The sequence below is a fragment of the Nelusetta ayraudi genome, unplaced genomic scaffold, assembly GCF_046127955.1.
Source record: "Nelusetta ayraudi isolate G7.1 ecotype Tasmania unplaced genomic scaffold, CSIRO-AGI_Nayr_v1 ptg000122l, whole genome shotgun sequence".
In the NCBI taxonomy this organism is placed as follows: Eukaryota; Metazoa; Chordata; class Actinopteri; order Tetraodontiformes; family Monacanthidae; genus Nelusetta; species Nelusetta ayraudi.
Window position 1 is genome coordinate 503,155 of NW_027466172.1, and position 24,828 is coordinate 527,982.

At 46.1% G+C, this 24,828-nt stretch overlaps 1 protein-coding gene across 1 annotated transcript; it reads left to right on the forward strand.

Annotated features, from left to right (window-relative positions):
• The first annotated feature begins 43 nt into the window (after positions 1–43).
• Positions 44–23,112, forward strand: marchf5 (membrane-associated ring finger (C3HC4) 5). The gene is made up of 6 exons (XM_076050074.1): positions 44–462; positions 11,804–12,006; positions 21,684–21,814; positions 22,068–22,251; positions 22,409–22,575; positions 22,931–23,112. Exons 1-6 carry the CDS (start codon positions 419–421, stop codon positions 23,045–23,047), a joined length of 846 nt encoding a protein of 281 aa, XP_075906189.1. The 5' UTR covers positions 44–418; the 3' UTR covers positions 23,048–23,112.
• Positions 23,113–24,828: the final 1,716 nt, after the last annotated feature.

Here is a 24,828-nt window from a genome sequence, read left to right on the forward strand (position 1 = left end):
GTTTTGATGACGTAGCCAGGCACAGCGGTGCTATTTTGCGTTACCTCAGAGACGGCCAGTCAATGGAGTCAAACGGTCACGGCAATACTACAATATTAAGTAGACAAATTGGGTCGTAGCCGATGAAGCGTTGATTTTTAGTTGAGATGGGTCGCCGGTCGCTAATAGATAGTGTTTAGACTGCCATGAGCGCGCAGGAACATTTTTATGCTAAACATTAGCCCGTTAGCAGTTGACGCGCATAGCAACACAGAGGCCTGCGTAGCTAGCTAGCGTTAGTCCCCCAGCTAGTAGCTAGTGACAGAACGCCAACCTAAACTGCAGCGAATAAAAGTACCTGTCATTTTCGTTGTTATATTTAACGCATTTTCTGCACCTCATTGTAAAGACACAATTTTTTCCCCGTTTCTTTACGACAATGTCTGAACAAAGTGCAGTGATCATGCAACAGAATCTGGACAGGTGAGTCCAAGTTTATCGCTAACATGCTAACGGAAGGGACGCAAAGGAAGTTTACTTGTGTACGGAATTATAAACATCTGGACTGTAACCTGCTCACATTTGCTTATATGCTAAAACCGACTTTTACTCAGGATTCTTGAGATTCAACATTTTCAGAGTTTATTATTCATTTGAAGTAACGGTCTGATATTATTTGCTGTCGATGCTAATGGTGCTTTAATATTAATATGGCTTTGAATTCAATCCGACCTTCAAAGTATGAGCCGTGAAAGCTTCTAAACATTTAAGCTGTAAACTTCTGACCCATACAAACGTTTTCATAGTAAATGGTCATCCTGACAGTGAATAAACAGCATTGTTACTTATCTTCTGTTTGACATGGCACTGAATCCCATCTCGAACACAGCAATGCTTGCATTCCTCTTGCTATCTACTGTTTCAATACAGAAGTGCACATTGAATGACATGGACTTGAGCAACTCTTTGGCAACTCGATAAGCTGTCTAAACCAAGTTGAAATGCTGTAGCTATATTGCTTTTCTTGGGTTTATTTCTCTAAATGTTAGAAGGTTTAGCTCCTTTAGCGTGACTGTTGACCCTTGGCAGTTAAATTTCCTGTTGAGAGAAACTGCATTTGTAGGCACACCAATGACATGAATCAAGAAAATTAACTATATTTTGTTTTTATTAGTATGATGAATTGTTTGGACAGCATTAAACACACCTGCACGCATTTCACGTTAGCCCATAGAGTTAAATAGAAACACCCAGGGAAGCCATTTCAGTAAAGGAACGCTGAACTATGGGTTTGCATAAGGATTTTTTTTTTTTTTTTTTAAATGTTGAAACCCTGAAGTATAGCAATGTTAATTTCTTCAAATAAATATGGTGTTACGGATTTTTGTTTCATGAGAACTTTAGCATGAACTCTGCATGTATGTAATGCAGTTGTTAGGGTTTTTGAAGCGTCAGTGTATTTTTGTGTCTGTTTTTTCTTTCTTTTTTTTTCTTTTTTTTTTAAAAGGCGGTGTGGGGTAGACAATGTTAAATTACATTTTAGAACAAGGGGAGTTGTTCCCCTCAAAGCAGTTGTTGCTGGCATTTTATAGTTTATGCCTACTGGCATTTTGTAGGCATTTGACACAGCACTTTGTCAATATTGAACTTTGGGCCCTTGATGTCCTTTCTCCCCAAGCCCGTGGCACAGTGGCAGAGAGAAAGGAAAGGGTATGCGGTCTTTACGAAATGTGCTCTCGCTGCATGCTGTGTGTGTGTGTGTGTGTGTGTGTGTGTGTGTGTGTGTGTGTGTGTGTGTGTGTGTGTGTGTGTGTGTGTGTGTGTGTGTGTGTGTGCAAAGCAGCAATGACCCTGACTATTTGAGCAGTCGATAGGAGGAAGGTGTATGTCATGTCCCTCTGCTTTGAGATGGTTGCACACCCCCGCGCTCTGTCATCGACAAGAACGAGACTCGGTGGGTTCTTATCTGGGCCTGCCACAAGCAGCCGGCCGCCCCTGCAATGCAGTCTTTCTTAAATTGTGGGCGACACATTTGAGCCAACCTGGAATTTTTATTGGCCACCACTTGGCTGTGTTTTTTTCCTCTCGCCCCCCCCTCCTTTTTGGGTATTTGGCGTCCTGCGGTCACTACGTTTACATGACGCTCGACAAAACCAAATTGTTGCCTTGGTCCGATTATGACCGGACAACCGAAGCGCGAGCAAGCGCGTTAATCCGACTAAAATCAGAGTTTGAGAACTCCGATTGGAACCGGAGAACTCCGATTGAGACACTCTTTCTCCCTCATGCGTACGTCTCGGTCGGAGTTTAACTGGGCAACGTGTGCCCCCGGAACGAAAACCTTCAAGACAGGACCTCCTTCAATGCGTGGCGCTGTTACAACAATGAGTATGACTTAGGACACAAACGAGAACCTTTTCAGTTCATTTGTGTTCTGCGGAAAGAGTTTGCAACGACACGGCGCTCTGTACAGCTTGCCAGTTTATAGACAACAGTGGCGCTCGCAGTTCCTTCCGAAAGGCTCTAAACATCTTCATTTCACTTCGTTTCTCCAATGATCTGTGCGTTATTCCTAAATTGCCTCCCCGTTATGTGTTCAAAACGCCTTTACTGGAGCTCCATACATTACAATTCCAAACCCTCTGCCACCAGTCTGCTTTCCGAAACCCATGTGCACCAACAATGAGGAGTCCGGATCACTCGCTACGGTGACGGCACAAAGCAGTAGAATCGAAGACGTTGTTTTGTTGTGGCCCTCCAACAGCGTATAGAATTGTTGTCTGCCTCTCCAAATCACCGTTGGGTTTTCCTACCAAAAAGCTGCTGCACCGCCGTCAGCGTATTGTCAAAACAGAGAAAAGAAAAAAAAAATCACACTTATGCCCTATTCCCCATGGGATTGGTGTTACGTGGGGACCTCTGGTAATTCGTAAGAATCACAGAGGACGTCTGTGATCTTGACCCGTGCGAATGCGCCATGTCTGTTAATTGTAAATGAAAAATTCCCCCACAAGTGACCTACCATATTTCACCAAACACAGACGCCTCGTGATAATACCAGTCCCTGCCAATCTGCATCGCAGTGATCGGGGTGCATTTTTTGTTCTTGTTGCGTGCCTTTTCCAATTGAACAATGGAGGCGCAAATACAGTCTTGCATTGGTCCTGGAAACACATTTGAAAAAGAAGTGCAAGCTCAGTTCAATCAAAAGAGCGAAGTTTCACAAGATCATCCCGACAGCAACGACTGCACAATGTTCAGAAGTCACGTTGCTGCTGCTTTCACATTTTATTTACAGTTGCCGTGACCGCTAACATATAATGTGACCAAACACGTACTCCCGCACCACCGCTTTAGCCGCCATTGAGCTTTGCTTTGCACGTGTGACAAAAAACGGATGTGACGGGCACTGCATTGACATCACATCTGGGCCTTAAAGTCAGTACAATACAGACTTCACTTATCTCGTGTGAATGCACCGAAAGAAACACAGACGTGGGGGGGGGGAGGGTTTACAAATTATACCAGAGGTCCCCAGGTCATGCTAATCCCGTGCGAATAGGGCCATACACAACATGTTACTAGCGATTTTAATGAAAGTAAAGAAAACACGACAGCCGAGGGAAACTGGTTGACTCAAGCAGCCCGAATCAAAATGTTACTTGGATGTGGACATCATTTACTAATACCTGGAGAAAGCCATGCTTCCTGTGAGTGGCGGTAGCTCACAGAGGTACGCAGCTGATAGATGTTTTGCTAGTTTTTTTATTCGGGTGAAATGAAGTCCAGCTCGATGCAAATTTGTGTATATTATATTACCTCTTTTTTTTTCAAATGTCATTGACATCAAGAGTAGATTCTCTGTGGTAGATGATGTGGGCTGCGACATTAAAATCGGCAGTAATATTTTGCGTATGTTCGTAAATTTCTGATCAATCCGTTGACGGCAGTGAAGCACATCTGCAGCTGGTTGGTGAGGAAACTCGTTAAATTGAAGACCAGTACGGACATAACACTGGTGTTGTTGATTATCTCCGCTGCTTTTACACTGGGACAAGGAGACAAGAAGTCCGATTAAACCAGAAAACTTTGAGCGTAGCTTGATTGAGCTGTGCATGGAACCGTAGTCAGTCAGTGACGGTTGTCACCTGTACGGGATGGTGATTAACCCCCCGGGGGCTGGGATTTCATAAAGTTTCTGCTGGGGTGTGTGGCACATATGCGTGAAGGCGCTCCAACTCCAAGAGTGGCATATTTTCATTTCATATTTTAAAATTCTGTTAAAATTGTTGACAGGAAAAAAAAAAATCAATTTTGACTTTTAGGAATCATTCTTAAACTCCTAAACACCTGGCAAAGTGCTAATGAACAAAGAATGAAATGATTACGTAGTGTAAAAAGGTGATTATTTAATTTGTGTATTTGCATTATTTATCAGATGTCTACAAATATTATTTCTATACTATTGTCTCTAATGATAAACTCAAAAATGAAAGTCCACCCAGAATTGATGCACTGCCCCTCACGACCTCTCTCATCAGGAGTACGGTATTCTAAACCTGCGTAAAGCCGTGCGTGTCGTGGAAGTGCCAGAAATAGTGCTCTGCAATGCAACGGGAAAATTCACTCTCTCAAACTCAAACACAGTGCATTAGTTGCGGTTGTGCTTGCTGAGTCACGAACACCAGCGCCGTCATCCAGGGTGTAATTACCGCGGCTGAAGTCGGCAAACCGGACCCGGCTTAGGAGACATGACAGTCAGTTATTGAGGTTGTCGATGACTGGCAGGGAAGTGATGCTTTCAAACCTTACCTGGCATTGCTCCGCTTTGTATTAGCCCCCCCACCCCCCCAGGGAGGCCACAATTCGGGGAGCGCGGAATTTACCGCTGATTTCAAAGCCCTCCACGGAAATCAAAGCAGTCCGTGGCAAAAAGGGGCGAGGTGCAGAATATTATATTTTCCCATGTAGTTTCCGTCCCGGCTGGTAGATGCAAGTGTCAGATAGACGGGAGCTGAGACTCACAGCTGGTCCTGCTGGTTACGGAAACGGAAATGGCTTTGTTTTGACCAGACCGCCGTCTTTTTGGATGTTTGAAGACAGCGACTGACGCCCATGCAGCGATTTCTACCGAATCCTCCGAGGCCGGCGTTGTGGTTCCACTGCTGATTTTAAAGTCGCAGCCCACGTCTACCACAGCGAATATGCTTCTCTAAGTGAGTGCTACGCACTGGTGACATTAAGAAAATGAAAATAAAGAAAATATGAGAAAAAAAAACAATTTTGTGTTGAGTTGGACTCGACCTCAATCCAACATAAACGATCAACATTTATCACCTGTCTACCTCTGTGAGCCACCGAGACTCACAGCCAGCACGGCTTTCCTCAGGTATTAGTTAGTGACGTCAGCACCAGCTCACATTTTCAATTGGGTCTGCCTGAGACAACTGGAAATCCCCAAACTTATTTGTCGATGTTTCTTGTTCTTTTCCCTCGAGTCAACAAACATTTCCAACGCCACGTCACAGTCTACACAACACTGCACACCGTGACAACCTGTCACGTTTTAAAAGTGGTGACGTTTACTCAGAAAAAACAGTTAAAACGCACTAGAAAATATGTAAACAAAAGCCAAGCACTAAGCCACTGGATCATTACAGAGATGAACAGCCAGGACTTAAATTGACTCATGTCACTGTAGTTTATAGGCGTTACACGATCACGATTTTTGTGCCGATCACCGATCAGTGAGTTTAAATAAACCGATAACCGATCACCGATCAGATCACGTGAGGAGCAATATTTAAATTACTTATTTATGTACACCCCTTGCCTTCTCACTTTCCTGGCTATACGGACGAGCACTGTCTAAAGTTGTTTGCTTTAGCATCCGTTTCGGAGTTTGTTTTTCTTTTTCTTTCTCCGCGCTGCGTTTCTTGAACTCGACATGCTCCTAGTGTGTATCTTTTCCAAGTGCCTGATTAAATTTGTCGTGTTGAAATTTTTTGCTGATGTTCCCCCGGGAGGTACTGTAGAGTTGCATATATTGCAGATAGCTCGTGCTATGTCTGTTTCTCTCACTTTGAAAAACTTCCACACCTCCGACTTGTTTGTTTGTGTCGCCCGTGGATGTTGCTGTCGTGAAGATTCAAAGAAACTTTATTGTCCGTCACATAGCGACAGTAGTCAAAACAGGAAGAGGCACGAATCCTTAGCTCTCGGATACAAACAAATAAACATGTCGATGCTGTGAAACTACTTTGGAGTAAATGAGACAGAGGAAAAAAGTTTCAACACGACCATGACGTCATTGATCGGATCGGTGATTTATGACATCACGCCCGATCACGAACATTTCAAAAAAATGCCAAATATCGGCCGATCCGATATAGCCGATATGATCGGTGTAAAGCCTACTAGTTTATGTGCTTGCACTTTAAAAAATAAATAGTTGAGTGTTTTATCAATGTTTAAAGACTTCAGCTTTGCTACTGTGCATTAAACGCACGTTAATAGTATCTATCCCACACTCAATGTTGAAGTTGCAGCGAGCGTGATGCTTTCCAGTGCAATGGGCAGCGTCGGATATGAGTTGTATTGTTTGAAAGTATTCTGGCGTTGTCTGCACTAAACTGACAGACAAGAGGGACAAAGAGAATATTGATGTTGATTATTTTATTACCACAATGTTTCACAATATTTTGATATTCCGATGAATTTAAAAAAAAAATTAAATTGATTTTTCGTAAGATAATTTTTACTTCATTGTTACATAAATTTGCTTTAAACTGTAACTGGTCATTTTCGGTTGTTTATTAATGCCTATGGAACATTAACTTTCAAGCCGCTGAATCAGGAATTGCTCTCCATAGAATCAGGATTGTTCTCTGCAAAATCAACACTTTTTCTCTCCAGATACCTGGTGGGACTACGTAGTCATTCAGACAGGCCTTATATCGTGCAACTTCTGCCTTGTCTGTGTCTGTGAATACTGAAAAGGACTTTTTTTTTGCACGAAGCAAAATTAACCTGAGCGCAGGAAAACAGCTTTCGATGCACTTTGAGCAGTCGAAGACTAAATTGTGCTGCATCTGTGCCCTGCCTTTGTGTCAAGGGAGATCCGGCTTTCCCACAGTCACATGACCACCCCTCAGTTAAAGGGGGCCTTTGTGGGATGGCTTATGTGCTTTTTAAGGAGAAGAAGCTTGACTTGTGAGAAGGTGGCTTTAGCTTGCCACACTCATCTGTGCACACTCTGTGCAAGGACACTTTAATCATCTGCCCTTTCAAAGCCCACCATCAGAGACCTTAATTGTTGTTGTGTGTGTGTGTGTGTGATTCACCCATGCATTTTTAAGCATCATTTTGAAAAGTGCGGTTGAAACAAAAACAACAACAAAAAAATAGACCTATCGGCCCTTGAAGTTTAATGACACTTGATTGCTTGAGATGGATTTGAGCTAATTGCGAAACAAGCGCCTTTGCAGTTTGTCTGTTTTTGCTATTTCTATAAATAAGTGGTTTGTGCAATATGAGTGATTTGGATTAACCAGCAGTTGCCCCAACAGCTAATCGGTTGTGGCTAACAGTGAACTTAAGGCCTTGGGAATCTGTGAGCTCGAGTCTCATCGACTTCAGATACTTGCCCTTTTGTCATCGCAACTTCGTACCCACTGGGACACACATGCACCACAAGGCCCACTGGTGTTGTTTCTAACATTATTCTATCAACACAGACATTGACATGTAGTCTGCCATTGTAATTTATTTGCCTCGGTCGTACCGAGTGGTGAGCAAGATTGTTTTTATTGGCAGGCTAGCATAAACTGTTGATTTGCGCTAGCGTAGCACCAGTGAACTCTGCTCAGCACTGGATGAAATGTATTGAAACGGTCGCTGATAATAGCACGCTGGCAAACCTAGAAATGAGGTCCAGAATTCTGGACCACCCTTTTGGACGGTCGCGTCTTCCTGCCTGCGTGCGCCGCAGGTTTGTTTGTCCGAGTGGAGGGGTGAGCCGGCGATCCAGGCTTCGTGCGGAGTCTAACATTTCAGCGCCATTGTCCCGGGTTCCTGTCATGGCGCAGGTGCTAGATTACAAGAACGAGAGCCAACGGAGGAAAAGGGAGTACGCTGCGATGTGGAATTTCACTCGTTGCGCGCTGGTCTTTCGTTGGTGCGACTCCGCGCTGCTCCGCCTCGCCGAGGTGAAGGTTATTTATCGACGCGTCGCCGACCCCGAAGAACTGCGTTTGTAATTCACAGGGACTGCGGACATACCGGGGGGAGGGATAATTGAAGACCGCTCGGTGCGTGATTCTGTGTCACGCGAGGATCTCGACCTCAAGACCACCCCCCCGCCCCCTGCAACGCCATGTTTTATTCAGCCGTCCACTGCGGACAGGAAGCAACCTGAGCAAATCATCTGAGTTGACCATCACCGCAGTCCCCCCACCCCCACCCCCACCCAACCCCAGCATGTCCCCAGTAAGGGATCCCCACACAGGCTTCATGACACATGACCCCAGATTTGACATCTATTATTGAGAGGTTGGATGTGGACGATGAAGCAGGCGGCTCGCTTCAGGGATTTAAATGAGTCGACTTACAAATAAAGTACTGGAGCCTGTTTAATCAGTTGTCAAGTGGCCCGCAAGCAGGAAGCATCAAATCGTTGGGGGTTATTAGTTCGCAATAAATGGTAGAATCAGAATGTAGATCTGGAATGTATCCAGCGTGATGGAATTAACTCCTGCACTGTCATAGTAGTGCCATACTGCTATGGCCCCTTTTGCCTAGTTTACATATTGATTACTCTAATTGAGAATTCCTAATAGAGTTACAGTTCCTCGAAACATGGTAGTTTTTTTAAAGATCAACCAGGTGTTAAGAAAACAGTCTTGTTGAAAGAATCGAAGGAATCAGGGCCGTTAACCGTGTGTTCATTTTGTTTGTTGATCAAAGAATCAAGAATCAAAGTTGGTTGACTGAAAACTTACACCTAAAAGTGATTTTACTGCCATATGCCTGTTTCACTGCTATCTCAAGTCCAAGACCGCATTATAAAAGACAGATGGGCGGATGCACTTCATTGATCCAAAAATGAGGAAATTCAGTACTCGGGCATCCGAAGGCAATTCTCTTGTTGTTCCTGCTTCGTCTGCTTTCCAGCAGTACCAACTGACATCCTTGTTTTCATATTGTTGTTATCTTATTTGTTCACATGATTTTTTTTTTATAGCTGTGGCATCTTAGTGGAAAGACCATAGGTGCTCTTTGTTCTATGTAGTCTGGGGTTTTGCCCAGCGTTTTTATACAAAAACAGCCGAGACGACACCGGGTCACAGTCTGAGACAAAACCCACATCCATTTTACAGCTCGTCTTGCGCGAGTCGATGTGCTCTGAGGGGGGAGGGGGGAGGGGGGGTGTTATGGGAAGTGTGTGTTTGGTGGACTAACTGTTTCATCCATCCAGTTTAACACCAGCTGTTCAAGGCTCATTGTAATTAAGAAAATGAGAACATAAATGTCACACACAGATTAGGCTGTAAGTGGGTTGAAGGCGGCATTCAGCCCCAGAACCGGCTCCTCTCCTAGCAACAAGATGGTCCCGGGCCAATTTGAATGCTAATGTGGTTACAGAAAGATCTTGACATTTTGGATCTAGTATTCATGTCACCGTACAAAACATTGCGCTAGGATTTTTTTTTTTTTTTTTTTTTTTTTCGTGAAGTAAACCTTCACAACTGTGGTTCAGGGACACACTTTAGCTTTTTTGACAGGGGAGGTCAAGACCATAGAAGCCCATAGGAACTTTGAACTTTCCCCATGAAGTGACACACATGTTACTGATGATATATGAAAAAGGAACATAATGTCATATGATAAAAAAAAACAAAAGAAGCTCTTGCCAGGGAAAGGGCAATGACATATAAAAATATATTTTAGGTTTCTATTTTAATATAAATATATAGATTAAAAAAACTGCCTAATTTGAGCATGCATTTTCATGCTCACTTACTTTAACGCTGACAATGTGATTGCATCATGCTGGATTGGAAGAGGATGCGGCGGATGACTCAGTCCTCCACAAGCGACGATGGGCAACAGTTTTACGCCTGCGAACCACAACTGCATTCACAATTTTGCAAAGCAAACCCGGTCAGACCTTAGGGCAGGGGTGGGTAGAGGGTAGCGACTCGCAGCGGGCCGGATGTGTCCCGCGGGCCGTACTTTGCCCAGGTGTGCCTTAGAGCAAAACAAGGTTTGGGTGTTGTGAACAAGACGTTCCCCAAGTCAGATTGCAGCATCGGGGATGTCGGGTGGGGGGGGGGGGGCTGGGCTGCATTTTATTTCATTTTTCCCCTTCTGGATCCAAATGGACTTTAATCTCCACCCTGCTATCGTTGTTCCTAAAACAGGAAATCACCTCATTAACCCATTTCTTAATCACCCCAGAGAGGCTGAAGATGCGATAAAAACGCCTCAGTCACACTTGAACTGCACCCGCCAACTTCTGCCGTTCGTTCGCGTGACTCGTAAAATCTTTATGCGAGTTTTTCCCGCACCGCCAAACTCCCTCCCTCAGCGTATCGAGGATTAGTCACATGGCTAGAAACCAAATGCAGTCACCAACCTGCTGGTCGAAGTTTATTGGGTTTCTTTTTTCAAATGTTGCTTTTGTATAAATAACGTCTTATGGAAGCAAACTCCTAGGACGGTGAGAAACTCCTCACTGACCTTTAGCTGGTAGTTGAGGCAACAGTAAAGGCAAGACTGTCTCAGTGGCTGGAAAGAAAGATGTTTAAGGAATAACATGAAGATGGTTTAGATCCAAGGCGACCATCACTGACTCTGGGGTCCTGCATGCCTTTGGCAATGTTAATATTGGAATCCTCAGTCTTCCTTTACCCCGGGCTGTGGGAAGTCCTTCTCTTTCACTGCCACAAAACATATTTATCACACCAATTAGATTGCTTTCTGCGCGATAGTGCACGGCACGGCTGATTGTGCAGTTCAATCATTCATTGCGACGCAATCGTCGGAAGCAACAGGTTGTTTTAGGAGGCTACGGCCTTCGACTTTTTTATGACGGCTCGCTCGTCTGCAGGAAACTAAAAACGGCACGCTGTTTGTTTTTAATAGAATTTAGTTTTTGGATACTTTCCTGTGAGTCAGTTCCACTCACTACAGAGATTTAAAAGTGCAATGTGGGGCCTGAGTCATTTCATTAGATTACTGCCCTTTACTTAGTATATCTCCTGGAGGCGGGAATCAATTTCTTGACCAGAGACAAATTGGCTTCCCATTAATACCAATGGAGTCGTCCACCCTACGCGTACGCCACAATAGTGGGACATCTTCCAGGTTTACCTGAGCATTACGTGGCCTGTTGAGCATGCGCAGTGTTGCAGCTTCCTGTAACGCCTCTATCTCTTATCGTGCATCGGCCAATCGGAATGAGCTGAGACACAGACACAAGTCTTTTCTGGGGATTAGAAAATAACCACAACTTAAATAAAATACACAATAGAAAGACAATATAAAAAGTAGAAGACACTGTAATGAAATTATTTTTGGGCTACATGGTAGCAAACTGCTAACCTTGCGTCTTGTTGCCATTAAACATCTTTCTGTTATTAACTAACAGAGAAAACAGTCAACAAACATGAGCAAGAAGCTCGTTAGTCTACTTTTGTTTAGATAGATCGTCCTATATGACCCCTTTCCGTTAGTCCGACTGACACAGTAAATGTTTTTTTTTGCATTGTAAAGTCATGTTGTTGTACTGGAGTGTGTTCACATGTGCTTCATGTGCTTTCAGGAGCTGCTGGGTGTGCTTCGCCACGGATGAGGACGACCGCACGGCTGAGTGGGTGCGTCCGTGCCGCTGCCGCGGCTCCACCAAGTGGGTGCACCAGGCCTGCCTGCAGCGCTGGGTCGACGAGAAGCAGCGGGGCAACAGCACGGCTCGCGTCGCCTGCCCGCAGTGCAATGCTGAATACCTCATTGTCTTCCCCAAGCTGGGTGGGTGAACTCTCAAGTAGATTTAAATCCTGGCTCGCTTCATGTTTTTCTGATTTGTGCCTGACTAAAGAGACGGTTCAGCAGAATTGATCAGATATTTTTTTTCTAAACGACTTTTGCTGAAGACCGGAGATGTTAATTTTCGGTTTCCTTTACAATTCCGTATCGTTCATGTCGAAACACAGCGCTGAATAATTAAAAATTATAACCTTGTTGGATTTACGCGTCTGAATCTGACTTTGCTCTGCCTTTTTTTTTTTTTTTTTTTTTTTTAAATGTCAGGACGGCTGTAATTTCTTCTTTCAGCCCCGGCGAAGCAGGTTTCTAGGGCAAGTTTCCATGTAAACACGCCGCCGAAGTTCCTCTTTGAGAGAGCTCTTAATAGCCGCTGCCTGTAACAGTACCCGAAGCTCTGAGAGCCGCTCAGCTTGTCTCGCATGAGTGGATGTTTATTTACTCCGGAGCGAGCATAGGTTCTGCTGTGATCTTGGTAAATATTTCCTTTCAGCCCCGACGAGGAACAGAAGTGTTCACTTGTTACACGGCCCAGTTGCTAGCTAGCGTACAGGAAACTGTTTTTTTTTTTTGCCCCTAAAAACAGCTGTTTAAAAAGAAAATAAAAGGAAAAAAAAAATGTCCAGCTTCATTAACCTGACACGTTAGAGTGACCCAACCTCAGTAGTTTGACGCTATACCTGGTCATGCCTTTAGCCAGCACATCCCGCATTGTTTTCTCTCACACATGTGCAGTAGCTATTGTCAGAGTGGCCACCGTGGCCATTCATTGCACACCGTTTTGCAATGAAAATGCGGACCGCACGTCTGCTGTTGCGCTGTTGTCTCGGGGTTGCACGTACGCCTTTGGGCCGTTGCTCATTTCAAACCGAGGGGGTAAAAAAAAAACGGCCATGTGACAGTATTGCTCCTCGGGAGTCTCGGCCACGGCTGGTAAACAGGTTCACGTGTATTTATAGTGAGCGGGACTGTGCTGTCACTCACTGCAGTCCTATAAGCAGGTTCAGGTCTGCTGCTCGGCGCACTTCCTCCTTACCATGCATTTAAGGCATCGTTTTCACAAAGAGGGGGTTTCACCCAAAACTGTAAAAATTCTTTATCGTTTTGCGAGACTGAAACCGCACATTTTTGAAGCGGAAAACGGCTTTGTGGATATGCTAAAAATCCAGGTGTAGCTAGTTTGTTTGCTTGGTCCGCCTGAAAATGTAGATCAAGTGAACCCGACGCAGGAAACGACTACAATGGGGAAGGCACTGCGGGTAAATGCAACCCAAACACACAGGCTTGTAGCAAATTGCCCTAAATTAACCAATGAACGAGGAAGATTTCTCCTTCATTTTTTTTTTGTCCCCGTCCATGTCCTCCTTCCAGTAACTCTTGATCCGGCGCCTGCACTCTCTACAGCCCGCCCTCTGTCTCTCGCCGTCACTATTTATTTACTGTTGCCTCTGTCTGAGCGACAAGGGCCCTGTGTTTGCTTTCATTTTGACACCGCTTTTGTTTCCACCTCAACTCAACTCAACTTTATTGTCAAACATCACACACATACTGGACATATGATATGAATGAATGAAATTTCAAACCCACGGTGCAATAGGCAGAAAAATAAAATAAAGAAAAGAAAACAAATAAAATGAAATTAAAATAGGCAAAAGACAAGGCAGGGGGCAACACTGTTGGTATATAAATTACTATGAACTAGACTAAAACTAAACTGAGGGGGGGGGGGTAGGGCAGAGCAAGGAGAGCGTTCCAGCACCTATATGCCTGGTTTGGTCTTCCCCGAGCCATTCCTCGACCGGCTGTGGATGCTTTGAGCATCAGATTCTTGCTGTCGTCATGAATTAGGTTTGTTGATGAAAAAGGGATGGGGCACAGCTCAGAGGTAGGCTTTAGATTCCTGGAAGTTTCCATTTGTTAACGCAACTGAAACAGAGATCTGAAATGTCGCTGAGACTTCTCCTGTTCAAAGGAGAATTTTCAACAAAAAAATGAAGTGATTCCAATCAGCAGCTCTTTCAAAGGAGTTGGAAAACTTCCTCACACAGGCATAGCCGTCCTGGTCCGGGACCACAACTCTTGGACCCAGTGTTTAAGCGGCTGCCATTCTTGATAATGCTGTCTTTTTGAGTTGCTTTTAGTTCCTTTTACAAGTGGAGTTCTAAAGTCTAAGTGATCTCCCTTTTACTGAGGGGAGGGGGCGTGGGGGGGATCAAGCAGGTTTTTATTTCAAAACACGAGTTCAAGTGTAGCCATGTCATTTGAACCGGCTGGATAAATGACCCCCCTCCAGCATTAATGGCTTGTTGTCTGCGCTGGTGCTCAGGGTCTTTACCCGAGTGGCTCCTCGCACTTTGATAAAAGTGCCATTTGTTTTCTGAACTCGTCAGCCGGTGGCAGACTGCGAGCGGGAGGTGCTGATAAAACTGGGTCGGTCGTGCCAGGAGTGGACGGGTACGCGTTACCCTGAGAAATCCACGAGACCTTAATAGCGCAGTTAAAAATAAATTGTCATCGAAACGCCTGAATTATGAAAAAAAATGAACTCGCACTTTTTCACATTTACACGCAACTGTAACGTAACGTATGCAGTCACGTGAGCAGTTGGTCTGTGTGACGAGTCGGGGCGCACCGAGGGGCGCAGTAGCATCGCGCCGATCATTACGCGTTGCCTGGGTGAATCTGAAATTTCCAATCCATAAATTCCCCTGGGAATTCGAATTCCGTTGCCTTCGTCTTTATTTTTTCCAACATTGTCATGGAAACTGCTGTCCATGTAACCAACACAAATGGGTTTTGAGTGTCCCGCTTCCTTTCAGCGCAGTCTCGTGAAGTGAGATTTCACTGGAACCAAGCTCGTTGTAGTTGTAGTTTATCGAAATAACGATTTTTGCGACAAACTGCGACGGAAACCAAGCTGTAGTGGGACAAAGCTGACGTATTGGACAAAGCAGCGTCCCACAGACCTGAGACGTCGTTCAACCCTGCGGAGGTACGACTGTAGATTGTATAGGCATTGATATGACTCGTGCAAATAAAAACCACAGCCTGGTTTGTGAAACCTTTTTGCATTTCTCGCACAGCCTGCTGCCACAGTATCATGCTGCATTTGCAAGACATCTCATTCAGACCGATAGAGGTGTGTTGCCCACGACGTGACTGCTTTGTTTTGACCCCGTCGACATTTGCATTGTCACTTGAGACTCGGCTCGTATTGAAAATACCTCGGTTACAAGGGGCCTCTCTGTTGTGGAGTTTGCTTGCTCTTCTATTGGCTGCGCTAGCTTCCTCCCACTGTCCTCCCACATGCACGTCTTTCACTTAAAGGGTCATGGTGTAATATTTTGAGATTTCGAAGAAGAAACGGCAACATCAAGTGGTTCCATTTCAGATTGCAGCGTCTTTCACTCTCCCCCTCTCGAGTTTGCCAGTGAGCTACGGTGGCTTGCGCACCCAAACCTGGTACTTTGTCCACCTTCTTCTTTGTTGGTTTATTTAAAGATGTGAGCGTTCACCCTAATTACGAAACGCGCAGTCAGACAGCTGGATTGTCCACACCAGGCTTCCTTAGAAATATGGCTTTGCAAGATGGCAACTAACTGGGAGCAAAACCCTCGCTTTTTTAATTTATATTCTTACACATATAGACATATAAATATGTATATATGTATATATATGTATATATGTACACACATACAATAGATTTATATATATATATGTATATATATATATATATATATATATATATGTAATATGAGAGCCATAGTAAGTATTTATGATCAGTATATTAAGCTTTTGCCAATCTAAAAATTATAGACAATAGATGGATGGGGGGGGGGAAACATTCTCAGTCCAGTTACAGACCTGCCATCAGTCGCTGTCCGCCCAGCAGATAGCGGGCGCTCTTTGAAGGTGAGCCAATCCGCTGTGCTGCCTAATTGCTGCAGTTACCAAGCGTGTTTGTTATAACCGTGCCAGAGGTGCTGCGCCTCACAATAGACAGTACATGTCCTGGTTGTTGTAAAGACAAGTTTCAATTATTAGCCTGAAGTTTGGGTTAGAGAGAGAGAGAGAGATTTGACTCTCAAACTACTTTTGACTGACAATAGATTTATTTAAGAAAAAAAAAAAACATTTTAAAAAAAAATAATTAAAGAATGAATTTAATATATTTTATTATCAAGCTTTACCCAGCGTCCTGCTGACCTTCTGCTGCTGTTCATTGCTCCTGAAAAAAAGCCTCCAAAAACTCTGTCTTGGTGCGGGACAGACACCTGGGACTGTTTGTCCTTGCTTCTTTCTCATCGCTGGAGAGTGTTTCCCCCCCCGCCAGCTGCCACGGTATGCGCCCCCCCCCCTCACCGCCCGCGGCGTTGCACTCACACGCTCCGCATTCCGCCCTCCCTCGATTTTCATCACCGTAATTGCGGAATCCTCTGCCAGCGGCCGGAATGAACTCGGTCGCTTCCCTCCGCCGTTGCCAGCTAGCGGCCATTTAAGGATGACCCAGTCCCCCCCCCCGCCCCCCCTCCGGCCGCGGTGCCGTCACGCCCGGGCCCACGGAGAGAGCGGAGGAGATTTCAAACCGCTCGTCGGAACGGTTCCGCGTTGACGTCATCGAAGCGGATCGGGTTGGCACACGGAGGCGTAGTAACGATGGAGGTCTGGAAAGTTTCACCGGCGCTGGCCGTCGACGAGAGCCGGCTCCTGTGTTTATAGCGACCGTAGAAATGGTAATAAGAAAAAAAAAAGAACCACATTTCTGTTTTCAAGCCCTGCCAGGTGCCACTTCCTCAACAAGTGGCCAAGGTGCTTGAAAGGAAATTTAAAGCACTCGCCACTTCACTGAGTGATCGTTGGGCCGTTTATTTATTTAATTTTTTCTCTCTCCCGTCCTTTGAAGAGCTAAAAATCTTTGCAAGGTTCTTCCCGACCAAAGAAAATGAAACGAGTTCTGCCAACAGCCCGACAAAGCTGGCTCACTTCTGCTCTTACGCTCGTCTCTTTTTCTTTTTTTTAATAGTTTTCCCTGTCATTGTTTCAAAGACGCGCACGGTGGAGGGCTCCCACATTCAGCGGGTCTGTGACGGGAAGCGCAACTTTGCACGGTTCACTTGAAAAAAAGAGAATAGAAAGAAGTTGGAGGTGACGCAGCATTCACGCTGTAATGATAAGGTGTTTTTTTTTTTCCTTTCTGTCCACCTTCCAGCAGTACGGGCTTCTATTTTTGGCGGGGGGGAGGAGCGGCAACTAAACTTGCACATCACCGCCGCGAACCACCGTTCACCGCAGTGTGTAAACTAAAAGCCCTCGCCAAACCCATCTCTTCCAATATAGAGCAAACCTCTTTTTCACGGAGAGCTGCTTTTCGCCACCGTCTCGAGCAGCGGCTACGCTCGCTGTCCTCAAACACCCCCCCCCCACACCTCCTGTCGTCTCCGCGGCGTTTAACCTCGCCACCGAAGATGCGTTGAATTAGTCATTCCGGGACAGACGGGCTCGCCGGCCTTCCGGACCTGAAATCTGAGCCGTCCGCCTTTTGTGTTGCAGTGTTGCAGCTGCCCTGAGCTGCGCTCCGGACCCGCGAGCTTTTATAGAGGGGGATGCACACGGCTGCAGGAATAGCTTCTGCGGCCAACAGTGGCTGAATTGTATACGAGCTGTGGCAAGTGCTTATGGGCAAACAGCTAGACGGTGGCCCGGCCTGTCCAAACAGCTTAATGAAATCTCTCCTCTGTGCCTTCTGCTGCGAAGCCACATCCCAAAATAAGCGGCAAGCAGTGAGGAGTATATTTGGACTCTGCCGCTCCTCTCCCACCTGATGTGTAGGCTAACGCAAGTGCCGTACTCATAATCATCCCGTTCTGGTTGCCCCTGCATACCTGTGGACTCATCCGCTCGGATGCTCCATCAGGCTCGGCTCCTCCTCCGGTTATTCCCTCGCTGTCACTGCGGTCATACAGAGGTGGGTGTGTTCCCCCCCCTTTCCCTTTCGCTGTACAGGAGCCTCGTAAGGGGAAACGAGCAGAATCATTTATTCACCGTTTTTTGGACTTTTTGCTTTTTGCTTTTGCACTGGCTGACGACCCGATATGTGACTCTTGATGCTTTGGAATGCTTAAAATAGACAATACGCTTCACTGTATTATTCATGGCGTTCTGATGGAGCCCTCGAGTTTCCTGCGCTTTGCGGAAACCGAGCGGAGATCGAGGTGTGACATTTCAGTGGCACTTTTTAAAGGGGTAGTAGTTCAGAATTTTTTTTTACAAAATTAGCCAGTGTGCTGTTTATCACCGGAGAACGTTTCAACTAGGGGTGTCAAATTATCGCGTTAATCGCGATGAATTAATGACATGCCTATTTAGAGCGTTATGTTTCTTAATCGCTTAATCTATTTTTTTAATCTCTAACTTTATTGTTGGGCGTAGTTTTTTTTTAAATCATAAAATCCGTGTTTGTGTGGTGGGCTTCTTGTGCCTGCGTTGTTAGGGGTGGAAAACAAAGGTGTGTCACACCTTGAAGTGGACATTGATTGGCTGTCATTGTGTTTGGGCTTATTTAACATACGATGATAGGCTCCCATTGTAGTTGGGCAGACAAGGGGAGGAGTAGTGGAGAGGAGGAGTGAAAATGGAGGAGCGCGTGAAAGTTGCTGGTCCAGTGAATGGGAATTTTACGTTTAAAAAAAAAACGCCCTGACGGAACGATCGACAAAGGTAGAGTCGTTCGTGTTCTTTGCAAGAAGGAGTTTGCTTACCACCGAAGCAGCTCAAGTTTGGCCTATCACATTAACGCAAAGCACCCGGTTGCTAGCGCAGCCGCCGCTAACGTTAGCGGCAAAGATGCTCCCAATTCGGCGAGCCACAGCAACACTCTTCGCCAAACTAAACTCGAGGACCACAGGACGAGCGTTCTTGCCAAGTGGATAGCGATGAACTGCAGGCCGATAAACATCGTGGAGGATGAGGGGTTAACAGAGGTGCTGCAAACCGCGTCCAATGACCCACTATACAAGCCACCGTGCAGAGCTCCAGTGACGACCAAAATCAGCAAGAAAAAAAAAAAAAGAAACTTGAGATTTTGGTGGAGGATTCGCCCAACTGCAATGCCATAACCGGAGATCACTGGACCTCAGCTGGTAACCACAGCTATTTTGGGGTGACAGGTCACTTTATCAATAATGAGTGGAACCACAACTCATTTGCATTGACCCTCATGTAATCGGAAACAAGGCACTTGTTGCTGATAAATGCGCCGAGCAGTTCCTCCAGGTGGCAAATGACTGGGGAATTGAAACCAAAATATCCAACATTGGTACAGACAGTGCAGCAAACATGCTGGCTGCCATGAGAGCCCTTCCATATGAGCACATTGCCTGCAATGGCGATTTTAGGTTGAGATTTACAGTGAGATTAATTAGATTAATTAATTACAGATCACAATTAATTAATCTCTCAATTTTTTTAAATCGCTCGACAGCACGAGTGTCAACACGTTTCGTCCGGTCCTCCCAATTTAGCAGAGCCTCCTGGCGCTACGCTCGTGCAAGTCAACAGTTCCTGCTAGCTTCTGCGAAACGGCCGACTTTGACACATCATTCAAAAAAAAAAAAAAAAAAAAAATCAGTATTCGGCAGCTAGTGCAAGAGAGTCGTACGGCATACTGCTGTGCGTTCGCAGAAGCAGGCGAGGACTCAACGAGCCGATGCCCAAACCCCGACGAGTCGGGTGTGTTTCAGGAGGAATTCCAGCACCTGTGGCCCGGAGCCCGGTCCTTTATCTGGAACGCTTAGAGGAGGTGAGGTCGGCGTTAGCCGCCGTAGCAAAAACCCGTGTCGCAATGTGACTGAGCTGGTTGCTCAAGGCCACGCGGTGTTTGCCAAGCACCAATTGTTAAAACTCATGCTTGAAAGGGTTTGCTGTCGGAGATTAAATGTGAACGTCGTACGTCAAGGTGCCCTAAATACGTCATGCCTCGCGGCGAGACGTGGCGACAATGAGGACTTGCTCGGGTTTGGACACAGACGACAACAAAAGCGCCACGTGACAATACAACAAAAGTTGTGCTTTGACTCGTTGCATCCAAAGTGCGTTTTTTTTCATTCTGAGGTTGCGCACCTGCAGCTCTGCCAAAAAAAAAAAAAAAGATGCTCCGCACACCGCCACATTTTACACCTGCACTGCCCCCTCCAATTGCGACCCACCGATGCCCAGCCTGGTTATTAATAGGACATGGTCTGGGTCCGGCTGACTGAGGAAAATCAGGTTACCGTGGTGTAAATACTGCATGATTTCACCACCAGAGCCAGCCGGTCTGCACTGCCACAGAGGAGAATCTTGCAAAGAGGAGTTTTTGTTTCTTTCTTTCTTTCTTTCTCTCTCCTGACGTGACGGAGACGCCAAACTGTTCCAGGATGCACGTTCGACAGGCAGATTAATCCTCGCGGGCGTGCCTGTCGAGCAGCAGTCCCAGTTATTATTTTTAACCTGGGGAGTGAAACTTGCCAGACGAGCTCCTCCCTGTCAGTCAAAAACTGCGCCGCTAGCATCACGCCCCCAACCTGCGAGTGAGTTTTCTCCGCTTCACTTTCTGCGTGCCGCATTGTTGGCATTTTGCTGTCCGACTGCAGGGCTCCTCCCCCTCCTTTTCTCTCTCTCTCTCTCTCTCTCTCTCTCGCTACAAATTAGAAGCAGGTCGCTGCAGACCGGAGAGAATGAGGGTTCTCGCGCTGCCGTAGAGGAAGGAGCTCTGATCGACGATTCGTTTTGAGTTGTAATTAAAGATCCTGCGACGCGCTTATTTTTGGATCTGCCCTTGAGTGGAGCGCTTTTATATTATTAGTCGCGTAAAAAAAAACAACTCCAGAAGCCAGAAATCACATTCAGCCCGACATTTACAGCCTCCCGCGTCCTATTTAAAGGGCTATTTCCTAAACGGCTTGTTTGGGTGTGAGTAGTGAAATGAAATTTAGGCGTGGCACCTTTAAACCCGTACCATAGTGCCTTAAAAAAAAACAAAAAACAAAAAACAAAGCAAGATCTTGGAAAGAGGTGGGAACTGAAAGCCAGGAACTGTGTCCGAAATCAAGCAGTTGTTCCCTACTCTCTATTATAGTCGGTTTCACATAGCCAACTAGATAGTCAACTTACTAGTACTGTACTATTGCTGTATGCGCCGGTAATAACGTCATTGCGGGTGCATCATTAAAAGGTCCCGTTGGCCTGTGGTAATGAATAAATAAATAAATGGATTTACAGTTATCTTTTTCATATTCTAAGCGTCTTCCCACATGAAATGCTCGGTCCCTCTCGCCTGTTCTACCTTCGGTTCAGCGGGAACACGCAATGCATGATGGGATATAGTGTTGGGTCAGTGGCCATTGGTTGTACACTGCTTTTAGTGATGCATGTTGGGACACACTGAGGGCTCTTTATAGTGAATGTGGACGTTCACGCAGGACTCGGTCACCAATACAGAATGCTGTACGACTTTATTCGTCCTAAAAGTTGACTTTCGCCAGCGTTTCACACCACCGCTCCAATGTTGAAGTCGATTGGGACCCTTCAGTTCGAGCTGAAACCGTCCACGGCGTGTTGATCCCGGTGAGTCTTTTTTCCCCGCCGAGACTCGTCGTCGCTCACCGGACGCCTCCTCTTGGCAGGTCCTGTGGTTTACGTGCTGGACCTGGCTGACCGGCTCATCTCCAAGGCCGGCCCCTTCGCCGCCGCCGGCATCATGGTCGGCTCCATCTACTGGACGGCCGTGACCTACGGAGCCGTCACTGTCATGCAGGTACGATTTTTTAATTTTTTTTAATTTGATATTTTAGTTTTAGTTGAAAAATGAAAAATGAATTTTAGTTTCAGTTGAAAAGTTCTAAATTGGTCCGATTTTCCAATTAAGCCCCTGACTTTGTACTTGCACTACGACACTTGGCAACTGGGAAACCCAGTTTAAGCCTTCAGTCGCCAGTGAGAAGGACAGTGTTGATGACGTAATGCTTTGGCTGCGTTTCCCCACTCTGTCCGTCCCGTCTGCCGCCCAGGTGGTGGGCCACAAGGAGGGCCTGGATGTGATGGAGCGGGCCGACCCGCTCTTCCTCCTCATCGGCCTGCCCACCATCCCCGTCATGCTGATCCTGGGCAAGATGATCCGCTGGGAGGACTACGTCCTGCGCCTGTGGCGGAAGTACTCCAACAAACTGCAGATCCTCAACAGCATCTTTCCAGGTCCGGGACGCCACACTTCCGGCCACATAAACTCATTTGCTTTGCGTTTACGGGAAAAAAAAAAAAAAAAAAAAAGAGCCAAAGATCAGTCGGATTGCCGCTCGTAACGCCTTGCCTCCTCCCCCCCCCCCCCCCACACCTTCCACCATCTCCGCAGGGATTGGCTGCCCAGTTCCCCGTATCCCGGCGGAGGCCACCCCTCTGGCGGACCACGTGTCGGCCACCAGGATCCTGTGTGGCGCTCTGGTCTTCCCCACCATCGCCACCATTGTGGGCAAGCTCATGTTCAGCAGCGTCAACTCCAACCTGCAGAGGACCATCCTGGTGAGCAACATGCCGCGCAACAGTGGCTCTCAACTGGTGGAGTCTCAGGGACCCATGTTTGTTTCCCTTATCGTGAAGTTGTGACCTAAATTTATTCCACAAAAATACCAAAAAAAATGCTAGACACTTTCCATTATGTCTAGTAAATACATTTTCCTAGACATTTGGCATCTTTGTTCCACAATGAGAAGCTTCAATTTGAACGTCCACCAGTCAAAAAGTTTGCCCGCCCCTTCCTCATTATTTACCTCATTTTTGAAGGTTGGCAGCCTCGTGCAGCGTATTTATCCCCCCCCCCCCCCCTCGATGCGTCTTAGAACCCTCTTCCAACGCACCTCCTTTCCCGCCCTCGCAGGGAGGAATCGCCTTTGTGGCCATCAAGGGGGCGTTCAAAGTGTACTTCAAGCAGCAGCAGTACCTGAGGCAGGCCCACCGCAAGATCCTCAACTTCCCCGAGCAGGAGGAGGCCTGAGGACGCCTGGACGAGCCGGAGGCAGAGTGCACACCTACCGGAGGAGGACGAGGGAGAAGGGGGGGGGGGGGCATGGGGGGTGCGGGGGAGATGGGGCTGGGGGAGGACGAGAGCGAGTCGAGACGGGACTCTTGTCGGGCTCAGTTCTCTCTCTCTCGCACCTCAGAGGGATCCTGGAGCGGATCCTCAGACACCTCGGTCACTTGTCTTTTTTTTTGTTTTGTTGTTGTTTTCCTTTATTTTATTTTTTTAAAACAAAACAAAAAAGAACTCACACCTTACGTCAAGGTGGATAGGAATTTTGGAAACGTCGCGCATCGACCACACACCTCATCTCTCTACGTCGTGGCTGCGCCCCTGCAGTTGCGTGACTTACACCTTCCGTACACTTACTGTATTTTAAAGATCGTAACAAAAAAAAAAAAAAAAAGATGAAAGAAATGACATGGCGGGCATGTGTAATTAGAAATTTTTATATTCGTTATAAGAGTTTAAAAAAAAAAAAGTTTTATAATGTTTATTTTGCAGATTTAAAGAGGCGTGTTTGCCAACGTTTCGGTGGGGCGGGGGCAGGGTTGCTCGTGTTCAGTGTGGAATGTATTAATGACAAAACAATAAAGTGTGTGTGTAACACTTGTGAACAATGACACAGTATGTTACGCACGGCAGCCAGGGAGGACACTGGTGACACTCGGAACCGTCACGGCTGAAACGTGCTATTCTGCAGAGAACCGTGACACCCCAACACGCGGAGCACAGAACCTTGAACCGCGATGCGAGGCGTCGCTTTTATTTGATTTTACTTTGGCGGGAGTGTAATCGTTCATCCTGGGCATCGTTCACGTCTTTCCATGCGCCACTGGAAGAGTGTGTGCGGGTGAGACTGCACCAACGGTGACATTGAGGATGTCACTTTTTCCACCGGTGTGAAGCGAGATGAAGGGGAAGGAGGGAGGTCAATCCTACCAAACGGTGGCCAAGGCTCCTCGCTCGTTATTGGTGCTTAAAGGTCCCTTTTTCATTTTATTTTCTTCAGTTTTCTTTTTTCTTTCTTTTTTTTTTTTTAATCTAAAATGAGTCAGTGAACTCTGCTCCACTTTTTTTTTTTTTTTTTGAAAGCAAGTGTGTGCCAAAACCCATCACCCCTGTGTGACATCACAAAGGGCAGTGATACATCTTCCAGCCTAGCCCCATACAAATTGTCCAAGCAGACGGCTGTAATACATATGTTTTTATTATTCTATCTTTCCATCCATTTCCTATACCCACTTCCTCCTGCACCAGGGGACCCAGGATCGAACCCCACAACGGTACTGACCACTGCACGACCCGCCCCACTGACAATAATACCAATCTCATATGGGTACTAACTTAAGATGGAACAAAAGAAAGAAAGAGAAAGAAAATGCGTGCAGGTTTTCCACATTGTGTACAATTCCATAATGCCTCAATATAAAGTTATTTTCTTTTTTTTTTTCTTTAAATGTATGACTTAGCTGTAGGAAACCTCGCTCTATCTACATTTAGCGCTGCATTAAACGATAGCTTCATGTTGATTTCCACTGAACTTTGACGCACTTTGTTCCACTTTTAAGGTTGTTAAGAACGTCATGACTTCCCTGTGACGAAGCAGGCGGCCAATCATGTTGGAATGTTTAACCCCGCACATGTGAACCGTGCCTGCTCTCGAGACGACCTCCTCTGTCCCGACACACGCGCGCGCGCTGTACAGTCTCAACTGAAAACGTGTTGATCGAAGTCCGACCTGTGTCGCGCGGACG